Genomic DNA, 14,751 nt, shown 5'->3' with positions numbered 1-14,751 from the left:
GGTGGGGTGCGGAACATGGGAAATGAAACAGTCATTCAAGTTTTTAACAATGTTCCAGATTACAAACAGTGTCATGCAGGCTGTAAACACCTATCCCAACTACAGATTTACAGTTTCAATGCTGAACCTAGTTGTTTTTGACTTTGCTGCTCTGTGTATGATAATTGTTTCCAAATTTGTAGGAACACAATATATATAAAAATAGATGTGAAATAGATGTAAAAGCTGAAAAAAAGGTTCAGAGTTGCAATAAGTGACAGCAGTTACTTAGATGGGTGGATATTAACAAGAGTTTTTGATACCAGTGCCAGTATCATTTCCCTTATTGTAGAAAACGTAGAGGTATGCAAGTTTCAACTGCAATATGTCTGATTAATTTCATCTGAGTTTTCATTAGCTGTTATAAAATACAATGCACGAAGGGGCCTGAAATGCAAAAAATCCACTCTTAAAAGTGATTTGATTTTTTCACTGAGTCATTTCTTGCATTGCATTTCCTCCAGGATCTGATCTCTGAACAAGCCTATATATTTATACCTAAAAGTGTTCAAGTAACATGACTCCTCCAAGATAACCTAATACTACTTTAGATTGATTTTTTAATAATCCAAATCCCTCATGGTCATGGTCATCTCAAATGAGACCTTTCCTAATTGGGATATCTCCCGATGGGGTAAGACCATAAAACTTAAATCATGCAGACCCCCCCCCCCCCAAAAAAAAAAAAAAAAAAACCCAAACAAACAAACAAACAAAAAAACAAAAACAAAAAACTATATCCATATAGATATATATATGTATGTATATATATGGACCAATCATCTGACTTAAATGCTCGTCTTAGTATCACGCAATCGTAAAACGTAAAACGCTTACTTGGGCCTTGTTTCCAAGTAAGATATTCTTATAGAATTGTTATAATATTGCTTCATTGGTGGATTTTTCCTCCATCCGTGCCCACTCGCTCGTCAGGAGGCCGCCCATGCCTCCAGCTTCCGCTCGCATTGTAGGGTGGTCCAGAAGAAGGATACAGCGGAGCGAAAATGGGAGTAGAAATTCAGACTATAACTCCGGGTGACGGTGAGAATTATGTGACTTGTTAAACAGTCTAATATTGTTTTTATCCCGAGAGTGTGCGCTTCATTATTCTGCCACTTTTCTCTCTGTTTTCCTGTTTTCAGGGCGGACTTTCCCGAAGAAGGGGCAGCGCGTCGTGGTGCACTACGTTGGTGAGTGCGGAGGCTGGAGCTCCGAGATTTGGACGCTGATTTGGATGCTCTTTAACGTTTTGAATGTTTCCTCTAGCCCCTACCTGGGTGAAAGGTGTCTGATTGGGTGAATTGTGAGCCAAGTTAGTTTCATCTAACAGTACCCGAGTGCCCATTGCTTCTTCTGCTGGTTAGCATTGTAGCTAGCTTCTGTTAACAGACTGACTATTTTGACTGTTGGGCTATCATCAGCTATTCTAATACTCGCATACTTTTATTATACCCCCGGTCTTTTAAACCGGCCAGAATTGTCTTTATTTGAGGGACCGAAGAGTAGTTAAGTTCGTTGAGCTGAAGCCTCTTAACGTAAACTATCCGGGAACCCGTTATGCTAACGCTAGCATCACGGCTAAGCAGTTAGCTCATGTTGGAGAAGACAGCCGGGTGCAAAAAAGTGGGATTAGTTATCAACAAGCCGAGCTCTGTGTCGAGTTAGATATTCAGACATGTCTAACCAACCTTCGGACTCTTATTTCATCTCCAGGCACACTGGCAGACGGTAAAGTGTTTGACTCTTCGAGGTCCCGGGGCAAGCCGTTCAAATTTAAGATCGGACACCAGGAGGTGATTCGGGGATGGGAAGAAGGAGTAGCCCAGGTGAGCAAGATTTCCGCACTGAATACCTTTATGCAGGTGTTACTTAACTAGCTATGTTTTCCTTACAACGGCTAAAAGTAACGATTGTGATCTTTCTCTCTTGGGGGGCATGAAATGCTTTTATAGTTACGTTTAACTGCGTTGCTTATATTGGGAGGTATTTAGCCCAATCTCAGCTGTAACATCTGTCAGTAGTGACGAGTATGGAAATAAATTTGTGTTACTCCAGATTGATGGTATTATTTTTGCATAAGTGGGCCTTGTTTTTAGCCTCTTTCATTAGAACTGAATGCATCCAAATAGCACTGACAGCTCTTTTAGTGGTTTCAAGTGATGCTGGAGCATCTCTGCTCTCTTTTCTTCATCCTCTATCTGCCTTTCCTGTTGCTTTAAGTGGCACAGAGCCTGTTCCAGCTGTTAACACGCTGTTATGATACTTTTCCACCATTAACCCAGTGTAATTTTGCAATTATTACTGTTAGAAATTATTTATCTTTAATGATATAATGCTGTGATGTTTGTTCTGTTGTTTCCAGCTTGTGTTTTATTGAACCATGTAAGATTTTGGGGGATTAATGCACATTCAGATGGGTGAACAAAAGACCTATTATGCCCAATTTAGTCTCTATATTTTTATTCATGGGTTCTACTAAAGTAGCTATTATAGGATTAGAAGGGGTGGGTGATATAGCCTTAAAATTATATTAGTTTTTCACGAAAACTTGCAATAACAAGAACTGCGATGCGGGAAAAATGTTTTATTGATGCTTGCAGGCAGCAGTTTTTATAAGTGAAAGTAAATGAAGTGAATTTTCTACGTTTCTTCTCTAGTAAGTTACTGTTGTTGATGGCACACTTCCTAATTTGAAGTGTGAATGTACTGAAACAAGTTGCCAGCAGCAGCATTATGTCCAGTGACACAGCATAAATCAAATGCAAGCACAACAGTAGCCTAGGCACTTGTTCTTCCCTAGAAAATTTAAGTTAAGTTATAAAAGAACTGCTCAGTGTTTTAGTTTAACAATAACTAAATTAACTCATAACTGCTCTGAAGCTGCACAGGATGTTGTGTCTTTGGTCAAGCTTTTTATCCTTCTGCTTAAAGTCCTGGTTTTCCACCATGTAACCATGTCAGTAATTTCTATCCACTGCTTGTGCTTCCACTCATGTGGTGTGAGGCTAGCCAGCAATACTTGTTGAAGTGATCTGTGGACATTTGGGTTGCACATCACGAGCTGTTAGTATCTGCTTCTTTGTAGCCTGGTTGTACTTGGTTGTCTGTTTTTGCCTCAAGTGGTGAAACAAGTTTGTTGTTTTCACCTGCAGCATGAATAGTTTTCTTGCATATTTTGTAATACACCGTGTTCTGTTGGAGGTTATTAAAGTTTTTAGGTGCTAAATCGTTATTGGAGGATGACCCATGGCTGTCGCTCCCAGACATGCTCATAAACGCATGGTGTTACTATAGCAATGATATAGCTATATGACATTTTTATATCATATAAAAATTATCTCGGGATGTACCAGAAATAGTTTGAAAACCACACCTTCAAGCTAGCCTTCTTCTTATTGGTTGCCCTTCATAAACATAAGATTTGAACCGTAGGTGGTTTGAGTTTCTGGGGTCCTGGCCTGAACTGACTATATTAGGGACATCCCCATTTCTTTTGGTGTCATTTAAAGGCAAGAATGGATGGGGGGATCTAAAGCTGGAGCTTTTGCCTCACATTGTTTGTTTGTGCGCTGACCTCATAATAAACATTATCCACCACTGTAACTGTACATATCTGACAGAAAATAAGAGGAAACATGATCACTGCACACTACCATTAAACTGCTCTCTTATGATTGTGACATGCTAGCTTTCCCTGGCCAAGCTAACGTTGAGCCTTGTTTTCATTTCCTTACTCAAAGAAGGGCTAAACATGGCTTATTTAAAGCTTTGCTGATCTGTGGATTTGCAGGTTACTCCTGTTTGTGCGCCATCTACTCTCAGCGTCTTAAATGTCGCTCCCATAACTGGTGGTTCCTATTGTGTTCTTTGTCTAATTTTGTTTTTCAATGGTGGTTGGAAAATGGCTCGTAAGCATGTTACTGCCACCTTCTGGTAGTAGTAAAGCAATAATTAACTCCAGGCACACATGGTTACATAATTCAGTTTTGTTTTTTCCTGCCGCTTGCCCATCCTTACTAATAATGCCTTTGCAAAACACAGTTCAGCATCACCACAGACTAACATTATTAAGATTGCCGTTGCATTTAACTGCATTAGTTTAAGATAAACAGAGCCTGTACTATTAAGAGGCCTTTAAATAAATCTATTACTTAGTTCGATTGCGGCAGTAGTGTTTCATTTCCATCTTCTCCACAGATGAGTGTGGGTCAGCGGGCAAAGCTTATTTGCTCACCAGACTACGCCTACGGCAGCAAAGGTCACCCAGGGATCATCCCACCAAATGCCACTCTCACCTTTGATGTAGAGCTGATTGGTCTGGAGGCCTGAAACTTGTGCACTCAACTTTAATTCCACTCGAATTTTCAGGGTGAGACACTTTTAATAATGTGAATAATCAACATGATTAGATTTGTAACACCCGGCGCAATTAGGGAAACATATGTATTAATAATCCTAAACAGTACTATCGCTCTCCACATGCTTACAGTGACTATACAGTTATCTTTTGTTGCTTATGTCCAGAGATTAAATAGTATGGATATAACAAGCTTTAGTGTCAGTAATCCACTCTTCCTCTTCTTAATCACAGCTCTGAGCTTTTTTTTCCCTCTTCCCCCCTCACTGCAGGTTGACTCCTATCTCGGGAACATGGAGGAAAAAGGTTAACAAATGATTCCTGCTCTTGATTCCTGCATAGGACCTATGTCTGTTGTTACACTATTTCACTCTCCTTTACATTTATATACAAGTTCTGTTTTGTCACTTGCTTTAAAACTTTATCCCTTATATTATACTTTAGATTCCAGACAGTAATAAGTCATAGGCCATCTTATCACATGTATTTTGTCATATACTGCTTTGTATTTTTATGGTCATATTTTTTTTTTGGACTTCAAATTGACTTTATTGCCGCTGTTTGACTGACTAAATGCGTCTGCCACCAGGACCATGTTTTAAGTGTCATAAATACTGAATGAGTCTCATTCCTGTGGCTTTGTGGCCTTTACAATAAAATCGTATTGATTGCGGGTAATGAATTGTCTTGATTCAAAATAAGAATAAATTGTTTGACACAATATTTTTATGAATTACTTTTGTTATGTACTCTAAAATACAAAAATGCCCAGAGCATGTCATAATCAGGGGATCAAAAATCAAACGTTTTCCTGAAGAGCGTTAGAGGACCTGGAAGATCGTCTTAATTTATGAGCCAAAAATACCTGCTTGCTTTAATATCCACAGCTAAAGGAGAAAAATTTTCCTCTAGGAATGGCTTATTCTAATACATTAAAGAGCGATTTTTAAGTAAAATGATGTTTATTTCTCCTCAGAGTTATTCTGTGTCACTTCATAGCCCTTTTTTTGTCATTTTAAGCCACAGTCAAACAGGCCCAGTGACCCTGGCAACCAGCAGTTGTTAGGGAAAAATGTGCATTCTCTGATGCAACCACGTAGGGTATAAAAATGTTAAATTCAGCTTTTCAATGGATGCTGCAGGATTCTTTAATTTGTCAACTGGCTTCTAGGCCTGTTACTGGGGCTTTGCACTGATGCATGAATAAGGTGAGACTCTACAGGTGAACAGGGTATAAAATACCACCGTGTTATTTCCCCCAATTAATCTTAAGGAATATTGAGTGTAATACTTTCTAAGTCTTAGTTTTATTAAAATTTTCACTTTTTTTTTTTTTTTTTTTTTTTTTTTTTGTGAGCAAAAATTGGACAAAGTTCAGTTTTGATGGCTGCTTTTTACAGAGCTATATTTGTGTTTGTTGGTTTTTGTAATGGTCTTAAAAAAATAAAATAATTGTTTTTTCTGTATTCCAAACTTTGAGTTAGTTTCATTTTCTTTCTAATGTGGCATCATTTTTTTTTTTGTTTCCATTGTTTTTGTGGTTGTTGGAATATTCTTGTTTCATTTTATTAACAAATTAATCAAAAGATTCTTTACACAGCATATTTTTGATATATTTTCTTGTTTCTCCAGACAGAAAAAAATGACCTTTTCACCATGTTTTCAGGAATCAGATTGATATATTTATAAATCTTTAGAAACTTCAATAATATAACACAGAATCGAGCTGGGGATTTTAAAGAATGTAAGTGCTACTTAAATGGAGATTTGTAGGCTCAGAATACAGAAGCTACTTTGGGCTGTTCCCTTATTCACAAGGGGTCGCCACAGTAGGTAGCTCCACGTTTGGTTTGGCAGTTTTTATGCCGGGTGCCCTTTAATGCTGCAACTACAAAGGGATTTGTGTGTCCTCCCAGGACTGAACTGGGGATTTTTTCACCTGTTAGGTGAATGCATCAGGCTCAGAATATGTGAGAAAAAAAAAAAATCAAAGCAACCTTTCAAGATATACATTGTAAACTTTAAGAGGTAAGTTACTATGAAATTTCCCCTAATAATTGACAAAAAGGTTTGGCATTGCACAGTTCCTGAAATTTTATATTTAAATATGCAGATGAGCTGATGTATTATCTAATATGCATTCATTTGCATAGATAATGCAATGGAGAAAAAAGTGTTTCTGCCTGTAATGTCTCGCCTTAATAATTCATATTATTATGTCTCACTAACAAAAGAAAATAGAAAACAGAAGCATGTTTTATTTCCAAGAACAAAGGAAACACAGTATTTTTTGCAATATTTGGCTGTTTCTAATGACTGAAGTGACACTGCGCAAATACAAATACATAAAGGAAATACTGTTGCTTTGGAACAAAAGTCAAACAAAAATGAATAGCGTGAAATTTGAAGACAACATTGTGCGCTGCTCCAACAGACTTTATTATACAGTAAAATTGTCTGCTTCTTCCTCACGCTGAACCTCTGATTAAACTTCTCAAAAACCTCACTGGAAGGATCCCTGAAAGCCAAACCTTTGTTCTTTTTGCATAATAAGGCTGAAATCGGTAACTACATTTACAGCACGTCATAGTTTGTGATGACAATTGAGTCACATCAAAGGGCCACTTGAAATAGATACATTATAATATTAATGCTCAAACACTGATACACTGCATTAGGCTTGACTGCAGTACAGTGAAAGAAGCCACAGTTGCTGCCAAAAATAATTATGTTAATTCTTTCTAGCAGCTGTGCAGACATGAATCAGAAAATATATACCTGTGTCAAACTGTTATCTCTTTACAAATTCACTAAAGTGCTCTCGCGACTCACGCCATTCATCTGTGTGGATCACCGGTTACTAAATCTCCAACTTTCCCTCTTTATCTCCTTAAGATACAATGTAGATAAATGATCTGAGTGTGCGTTAAAGCAGCGGTCCCCAACCTTTTTTGCGCCACGGACCGGTTTATGCCCGACAATATTTTCACGGACCGGCCTTTAAGATGTCGCGGATAAATACAACAAAATAAAACTAGTACCAGTACCGAAAAAAAGAAGATTTATTCATAACCCAGGGACACAGAGTTAACGATAAAAACGATAACAAAATAACGCTGAAATCCGATAAAAACCCTGAAAACCATACATTTCACACCTGAGCCTCAACTCTCGGTACCAAACGACTCACGGACCGGTACCGGTCCGAGGCCCGGGGGTTGGGGACCGCTGCGTTAAAGGATGGAGCAAATCAGACTGTCTCTCTTTCACACACACACGCACACACACTACGCTAGTTAGCTTTAAGATCCAAAATGTAATAAATGTTTTCCTTATAAAAGTATTTTTCACAATTTAGACCTTTACATTATCTCCATTATGTAAAATAACCTTGTATTAACCTGCAGATTTCTGCTTCTCTATTCTTGGTCACAGATGCACTTCCTTATTCATGTGTCCCAGCAGGATTGAAATGGAGTCTATACAGTTTTCCTTATGTTGTAGGAATTTAAAAAAAAAAAAACATCCATCTGTCTGTTTCACTCTCACTAGAGTCAGTTCACATCTTTGCTTCTCAGAAAGTCCAAAATTTTTTTTCATTGTTTGTGATACAAAAACAAATGCTTTTCCTCTCTTTTGCACCCACACCCTGTGTGCTCTGTTTATCAACTGCTTCTGAACACGTCACAAAAGTGCTGACTCTAATGTACTTTTCTGCTCTGGTGAGGCATCAGCGATGCCAAAGGAATTTCATGACTGTGACTCTCACATTCTCTGTGAACAATTTAGAAAATGTGATGATGAAATTAGAGAAGCATTCAGTCACACACTATTTCTCTTATTTTCATAATGTGTACATTGTTGCTCTGAAGGCATCGCATACTGAAGGGGCTTTTTAATGCAAGCAAGAGAGTCCAAACAAACTGTGGGTTACATGCAAACCGCAATAAAGAGAAAACCACTTAAAGTGCAGGCAGTAGCAGTAAATACAGACTATATCAGTAAGGAAAGTATTTGATGTACAACTAATCTTTTGTTCTCTAAGGCAAAGCATGATCACAGACTCTAAAAATCTTATAAGTTTTGATATCCAATGCGAGGTTGAGACTGAAATGTTATAAAGTAAAGTCAGTGTTGTGCCTGGAGAGGTTTGGAGTCTTTTCTTAATGCCAAACGTGGCTGAAAGTTTCAGATTGATGTTGTTCCGTTCATGCTGGCGGGTCTGCGGCCCCTGCCTGCACCCTGACGTCGAAGTGAATGGAGAGCCACAGCACAGCAACCTCTCAGCAAGGACCCGATGTGGTACACCGGCATGACCTCCTGTGGTGCTCCTCGGCACAGCCATGCCATGGTTGGAACCACCGGCACTGCCAAAGCCAAGAGATCTACTAGGAAGTACCGGCTCCAGTGGCACCGCTGAGGGGAATGACCTTCTTCACCAGCTCCTCCATTTTCATCCTTATTGTCTTCTTCTATCTCCACTACTGTAGCTTCCTGCTTAACTGGTAGTGGAGCTATAGGGTGGGGCTGGCAGGTCTGAGGTCCCGCTGGTTTGTCCGGTTCTGATGGCTCTGCATTGTAAATATACTGAGGAAGGGATAGAGGAGGTAAAGATGATGGAAATCGTTGTTGTTCTGATGGGGTTATGTCTGCTGAGACTAAAGAAATTACACTTGGGCCTTCTGCACTGCTTTCTTCACAAAGCCAGGTCATGGTGGGGCTGCAGGCCTGGGAGCGGACCTCTGGTTTCTTCTCTGCTGCAGGAACAGGAATGGGGTTAGACTCAGTAGCAGAGACTGCAGCAGCCGTAACCGGGACTGCAGCAGCTGTAACCGGGACTGCAGCAGCTGTAACCGGGACTGCAGCAGCCGTAACCGGGACTGCAGCAGCCGTAACCGGGACTGCAGCAGCCGTAACTGGGGCCTCCTCCTGAGGTAAGTGCAGAAACAAGTGATGGTGGGGGAGGTAGGTGTGTCCACTGCACCTGCAGCTGCTACTGAGAGTGTGGCAGGAGTGTGAGATTGGCAACACAGCCCCACCGCTGCACAACCTTTCATAGGTGGAAGAGCGTGGCACAGCTGGGGGGCCTCGGATGTGGCTCTGTGCCGGCAGCTGCTCTGACAGCAGGGCCGCCTCCAGGAGCAGGTGAGTTTGTCCTGCTGTTTGCGATGCTCCGCTCGGCTCGGGAGCACTTGAGCCGCGCTCCAGCTGCAGAGCCTCGCTGCTCAGTCTGGAGTGGGCGGCGCTGCGGGTTAAAGTGCTGGCTGGGGAACATCCACAGGAGCGAGACTTCCCACCTGGCCGACCTCCCTGCAACCCTGAGAATGGCTTGTGGTCATGGGAGTCTTGTTGCCGTACACCCAGGTTGGACCTTACCGACTCAACCACCTCCTGGAGATGCTGGATCTCCTTGCGGGCCTCTTTTAGGGCTAACTGGGCCTCAACACGGTGGCATTCCTCTTCTATCCAGTCTTCCTGCATCCTGTACAGCTGTGCCCTTAACTCATCTATTTCACAGTCCCTGATGAGGAAGTAAAGATTTTTGAATAGCAGTTATTTTTGCAGAGTCACTCATACACAGACACAGTGTAGGGAAGTACTAGGGAAGTGCAAAAAATGAAATAGTATTCATACAACAACAACTGCAACCACAACAAGGAAAGTAGGGGTATAGAGAAAAAGACTAACCTGTGCTGTAGCCTTTCCACATTTTCCCTCAGTCTGGCTCGCAGGTGTCGTATACACACCTCCTTCTGTTGAAGGGGTGTAAGGTACTGCTCTGGGGTCGGGGGCCTGATCCCATGGTTGTCGCTGCAAGCTGTGTGCTTCACCTGACGTCTGAATCACACGTGGATGAAAAACGTTGGATTTAATCACATATAATGAGTATAAATTGATAGCTGACTGACAGTGAGTAGTAAAGTATAGTAGCATTAAACAGAAATCTGGTGATATAAAATAAAACACAAACCAATCCGACAACCTTCCAATAAACCCTTACTCTAGATTAATATCAGCCAGTTTTTGCTGGCATTGTGTCAGCACTGGTAATTCAATTCAACAGTTATTGCAGAAACCGAGGGGAGTTGAAGTCTCAGCTGGCAAATCCCCTGTAAGAGCGTGCCAGTCCGACACAAGACTAACACATTCAGACAGTCAGTTACATCCATGGCTTTGGGCAATTCTGCGTGCAGTCCATTGAACTTGAATGTTTTATGAGAAGATGACTGAGTATAAAAAGATCTGGGGTAATTTTGGTAACATTTTGGTGCCTTATTTTCCGACTGTTAGACTACAGGAGTGTAAGTTGCATGTTACCTGGGGGTACTGGGATAAGTCCGGGCTGTAGGACTGCCCTCTGGTGGCCTAACTCGACCAGGGTAGGTGTGAGTACTGGATGTGTCGCTGTGGGAATATCGCCCGCTGCCGCCACTAGTTCCCACCGAGCGCCTCGTTGGGAGATCAAATTATTACTTAATAATATTATTATTAATAATTGCAAAAATCTGATTTCAATCAGCACAACTATAATCATAAGAGGATTTTTATTTCGATGTGGAAAGATTTATAACTGGAGAAAATTTTAAAAAAGCAAACATCAATGGCAACAGATACAAGACAGAATCGAGACGCACATTCAAGAAAGAGCTGGGGTGGAAGTGGGTCGCAAAGCAGCTTGCAGATATGCAGCAACTGTAAGCAGGCTGAAGCAGCTTAAATAGCATGCCCTATATGAGCCAATTTGGTGTGTAGAAAGATAGCTGCTGAGCTGGTAGGTGCTGATTTGCTGGCGTGACAGCTGAGCTTGAACTAATGCTACACTCAATACGTAATATTTTTTTGCCATTTGGCTGAAAAAAAAAGAGAGAAAAATGAGAAGAAACAGTACCTGCGCTGACCTGAGGAGGGCTTTCGACTTGGAGTTAGAGACATCGATGTGCAAAGGAATGTCCAACGTCTCCACGGCTCTCTCTAGAGAGGGACACTAGGAGCCCTCAGAGCTGCGCTGTAATCACCGTTACAGACACAAACATATCACAGGTAAAACCAGCATGAAGAAAACTGAATCCCAAAACCTGACAAGGAGTGTGTTTTGCTTCTAAAACACTGTCTTGTGTGTTGCCATTATGTGGCTCTAGGCTGGAAGGCAGTGACAAAAGTCTAACGCTGACACTTGTAAAAGAAATAGTCTAGGCAGCAGCAGATAAAGCCTCCTTTCTCTGCTGACACAAAGGCGACACAGTAAGTCTACAATCAGCGCAGCTGCCTCTCTCTATGTTGTGTCCTCCCTGTCTGCAGAGCTGCAGGCAAACATGATGAAACTTCACATTAACTGCTATAAAAAGCTATAAAACAGAGACAAAGCCTCACTTTTGGTGGCTGGCAGAGTCAACAGTCACTGGGGTTATCAACTGTTCACAAATACTTAAATAGTGGAACAGAGATGGTTCCTGCATGTGTTTGTACTATTGTAATTTCAACTGTGTTAATCTCTATATTTAATTTAATATATTTCATTTCTGTCTTTAGAACTATACAGGCACTCCTGATTGTTTCCCCAACATGAAGGTTTGAATCAGTTTGAATCCCTTCTTCACAACAGCAGGTTTAAAATGTTAATGTCAGCCGTGCTATTAAAACTCAAAGCAACCTGACTGCTGACTGAAATACTGGGCTGGCCCACCTTTTGCCCTCAGAACTGACTTATTCCTTGCTTTCCTTCCATCTTTCAGTAAGGTGCTGGAAACACTTCTCGGAGATGCAGCTGCTGCAGATTTGTTAGCTGGACATTCCTGATGAGAATCTACTGTTCCACCCTAACATCCAAAAGGCGTGCTATCCTGCAGCAAGTAGCCATCAGAAAATCAATACACTGTGGTCATAAAGAGATGGATGTAGTCAGCAACAGTAAGTGTTCCAAGAAAATATCACCCACATCATTGCACATACACCAGCATGAACCATTAATACGAGACAGAATTATTTCAATCTGCTAATATCCGATTTTAGTGAGTTTGTGTGAATACTAGCCTCAGTTACCTCTTCTTGGCTAATAATAATAATAATAATAAGAAGAAGAAGAACTTTGATGTGTATAACACTTTCAAAATACCCAAGGACACTTTACAAAAGAGTAGAAAGCAAAAAGGCTGACAGGAGTGGCACTTGCTGTGGTCTTCTGCTGCCCTAGCCGGTCTGCTTCAAGGTTCAACATTTTGTGTTTTCAGAGCTGCTCTTCTGTGTATATTATAATGTAGTAAGTGGTTATTTGAGTTACAGTTGCCTTCCTCTCAGCTTGAAGCAGTCTGTCTGGATTCTCCTCTGATCAACAAGAAATATCCACCCAGATATCTCCTGCTCACTGGATATTTTCTCTTTTTTCATTAATTCTCTGTAAACCATAGAGATGGTCATGTGGGAAAATCCCAGTAGATCCTCAGTTTTAGAAACCAACAACTTGAGTTTAAAATCACTTAAATCGGCCTTCCCTCCTCATTCTAATGCTCAGTTTAAACTTCAGTAAGTTGTTTTGGCCATGTCTACATTCCTAAATGCACCGAGATCCTGGCTTGTGGTTTGGTGATGAGATATTTGAGTTCAAGAGTAGATGAACAGGTTACCTAACAAAGTAGCTGGTGAGTGTATATTAGTGTATATAGATTGAAATGTTTCTTTTTTCTTCCTGTTGTGTATCTATTGGTTATGGTTTTGAGGACTTCTTGTTCATTTTTAAGTCTTCATTTGTCATTGCATGCATGGCATCTTTTGGCACAAATGTGATTTCATTTGCAATTTCTACCCAAAATATAATAAAAATAGAAACCATTGCTCTGCTGTTTATTTACTTCTACAGCCAAAAATGTTGCAGTTTGTGCTTGTAGAGTGTTACTAAGCCCATAAATCACAAAATATTGTATGGTACACTTGAGAGCATTATATCTGCTTTTTATTTAAAGTTTACATTTAGATATTATAATAACTGATTGTAAATCAGGCTAAGTATTTACTAATTTAAGCAGTTTATACATGTTGATAATGAAAAAGAATCTAAATACATATACATTCCCTGAATTTAATTATCCCATAGGTAAAAATAGTTTTTTCGCAGATAAATCACTTGTATAATCAAGGTGATCTAATGGTAGCTATACAGCCCATTTCTGTTCAACCCAACCAGCACAAAAAAATCCAAGATGAGGACAAAATGTTCTCATCTGTCTTCAGAAGTCTCACAGCTCTGCGTAAAGCTTAAGGAAACCTGCTCATCCACGCTCAAAATGTACCGGCTCTTCAGGCAGCTGCAGACACAACAGACCTGTAACTCTGTTGCTAATGAAAAGCGCACCCAGCGAGCCGGAAGCGTCTCATTGTGCCCTATATTTAATTTCTAGGACGACGAGGCAGGAAATCTCACCTCCCTCTCCTCCGTCTGCGCAACAAGTGCTAAGAGCTGGCGAGAAATACGCAATCATCTTACGTAAGTGTGAGTTTCGGTGTTCACTGTGGAGGCGAGCAGCTTCAAACAGCCGGGGCATAAAACTGTACTCAAAGCAGCATTTAGGCACCCTGCAGAGGATCCAGGAGGTGGGGGATGCCGGGAATGTTTCCGGATAAATATCACAAGGAGAGATGGGGACGGTGCGCTTTGTCCTTGAGTCATCATTACGGTATTGAATCACATGATTTTCAACATCTGTCGCCTAAAATAAGACGCTGTTAGATAAGCAGTTAAAGAAGTCTCATCACTTTCGCATGGCCAACTGACTGCAAGCGAGTCCCTAAACAGGACACCCAACACCCCAGCAGGTACTTTCTACCGAAGACAACGCTTCTAATCGAAACCGCTGACAAGCACATTTCGCCCCAGCTGTGTCCTACATACGATCATGTTGAGTAACCGTATGATACGGTTACTAAACAAGGGTATATCACCATGTCTCTGAAGCTCAAAACAAACGTTCCCTGCAGATACAAAAGACCGACAACAACCTGCATGTGAAGCGGTACCATTTGGGCAGGTGGCAGCTGTGCATCGCGGAAAAGCCTCGGTTTCTGCCTGACTTAACGGTCCCCGGTGGCAGCAAGAAGAAAAGATGCTGGTGGTGCTGATGAGGGTCCATCCTGCAGCCATGAAGCCCGCAGATTAATGAGGCAACTGCGTCTGCTGCATCGCTGCTTCTTAAAGTGACAGCAGGGAATCATAAAGCCTCATCCGGCAGGATTTACCTGCATGTCTCTGTTTTCTGACAGGTGAATCCTTTATTCTAATAAAGACGGGCAGGCTGCTGAGCACCCTGTTCAACAACCCAGGTGACGGACAGACTTGCAGAAAGAAAATTATGCTCCAATTCACA

The 14,751-nt window shown here is 41.1% G+C and overlaps 2 protein-coding genes across 4 annotated transcripts; one reads left to right on the top strand and one right to left on the bottom strand.

Annotated features, from left to right (window-relative positions):
* Positions 1–950: 950 nt before the first annotated feature.
* fkbp1aa (FKBP prolyl isomerase 1Aa) lies at positions 951–5,119 on the top strand. Its single transcript, XM_085144841.1, has 5 exons — positions 951–1,080; positions 1,182–1,229; positions 1,753–1,865; positions 4,237–4,408; positions 4,669–5,119. The coding sequence occupies exons 1-4, from the start codon at positions 1,044–1,046 to the stop codon at positions 4,366–4,368; spliced, it is 330 nt and encodes a 109-aa protein (XP_085000967.1). The 5' UTR covers positions 951–1,043; the 3' UTR covers positions 4,369–4,408; positions 4,669–5,119.
* snpha (syntaphilin a) lies at positions 4,919–14,698 on the bottom strand. 3 transcript variants are annotated; one of them, XM_085144814.1, is made up of 5 exons: positions 14,405–14,520; positions 11,286–11,402; positions 10,715–10,846; positions 10,085–10,234; positions 4,919–9,917 (listed from the first exon to the last, which is right to left on the bottom strand). In XM_085144814.1, exons 2-5 carry the CDS (start codon positions 11,327–11,329, stop codon positions 8,585–8,587), a joined length of 1,659 nt encoding a protein of 552 aa, XP_085000940.1. In that variant the 5' UTR covers positions 11,330–11,402; positions 14,405–14,520; the 3' UTR covers positions 4,919–8,584. The 3 variants fall into 3 exon arrangements, with proteins under 3 accessions (XP_085000940.1, XP_085000938.1, XP_085000941.1); XM_085144812.1 differs by lacking the exon at positions 11,286–11,402 and having other exon boundaries at positions 14,405–14,698; XM_085144815.1 differs by lacking the exon at positions 14,405–14,520 and having other exon boundaries at positions 11,286–14,344.
* Positions 14,699–14,751: the final 53 nt, after the last annotated feature.

Source organism: Neolamprologus multifasciatus, chromosome 20 (assembly GCF_963576455.1).
Source record: "Neolamprologus multifasciatus chromosome 20, fNeoMul1.2, whole genome shotgun sequence".
Taxonomy (NCBI): domain Eukaryota; kingdom Metazoa; phylum Chordata; class Actinopteri; order Cichliformes; family Cichlidae; genus Neolamprologus; species Neolamprologus multifasciatus.
The sequence above is the reverse complement of the archived record's forward strand: the minus strand, read 5'-3'. Positions and strand labels throughout refer to the sequence as shown.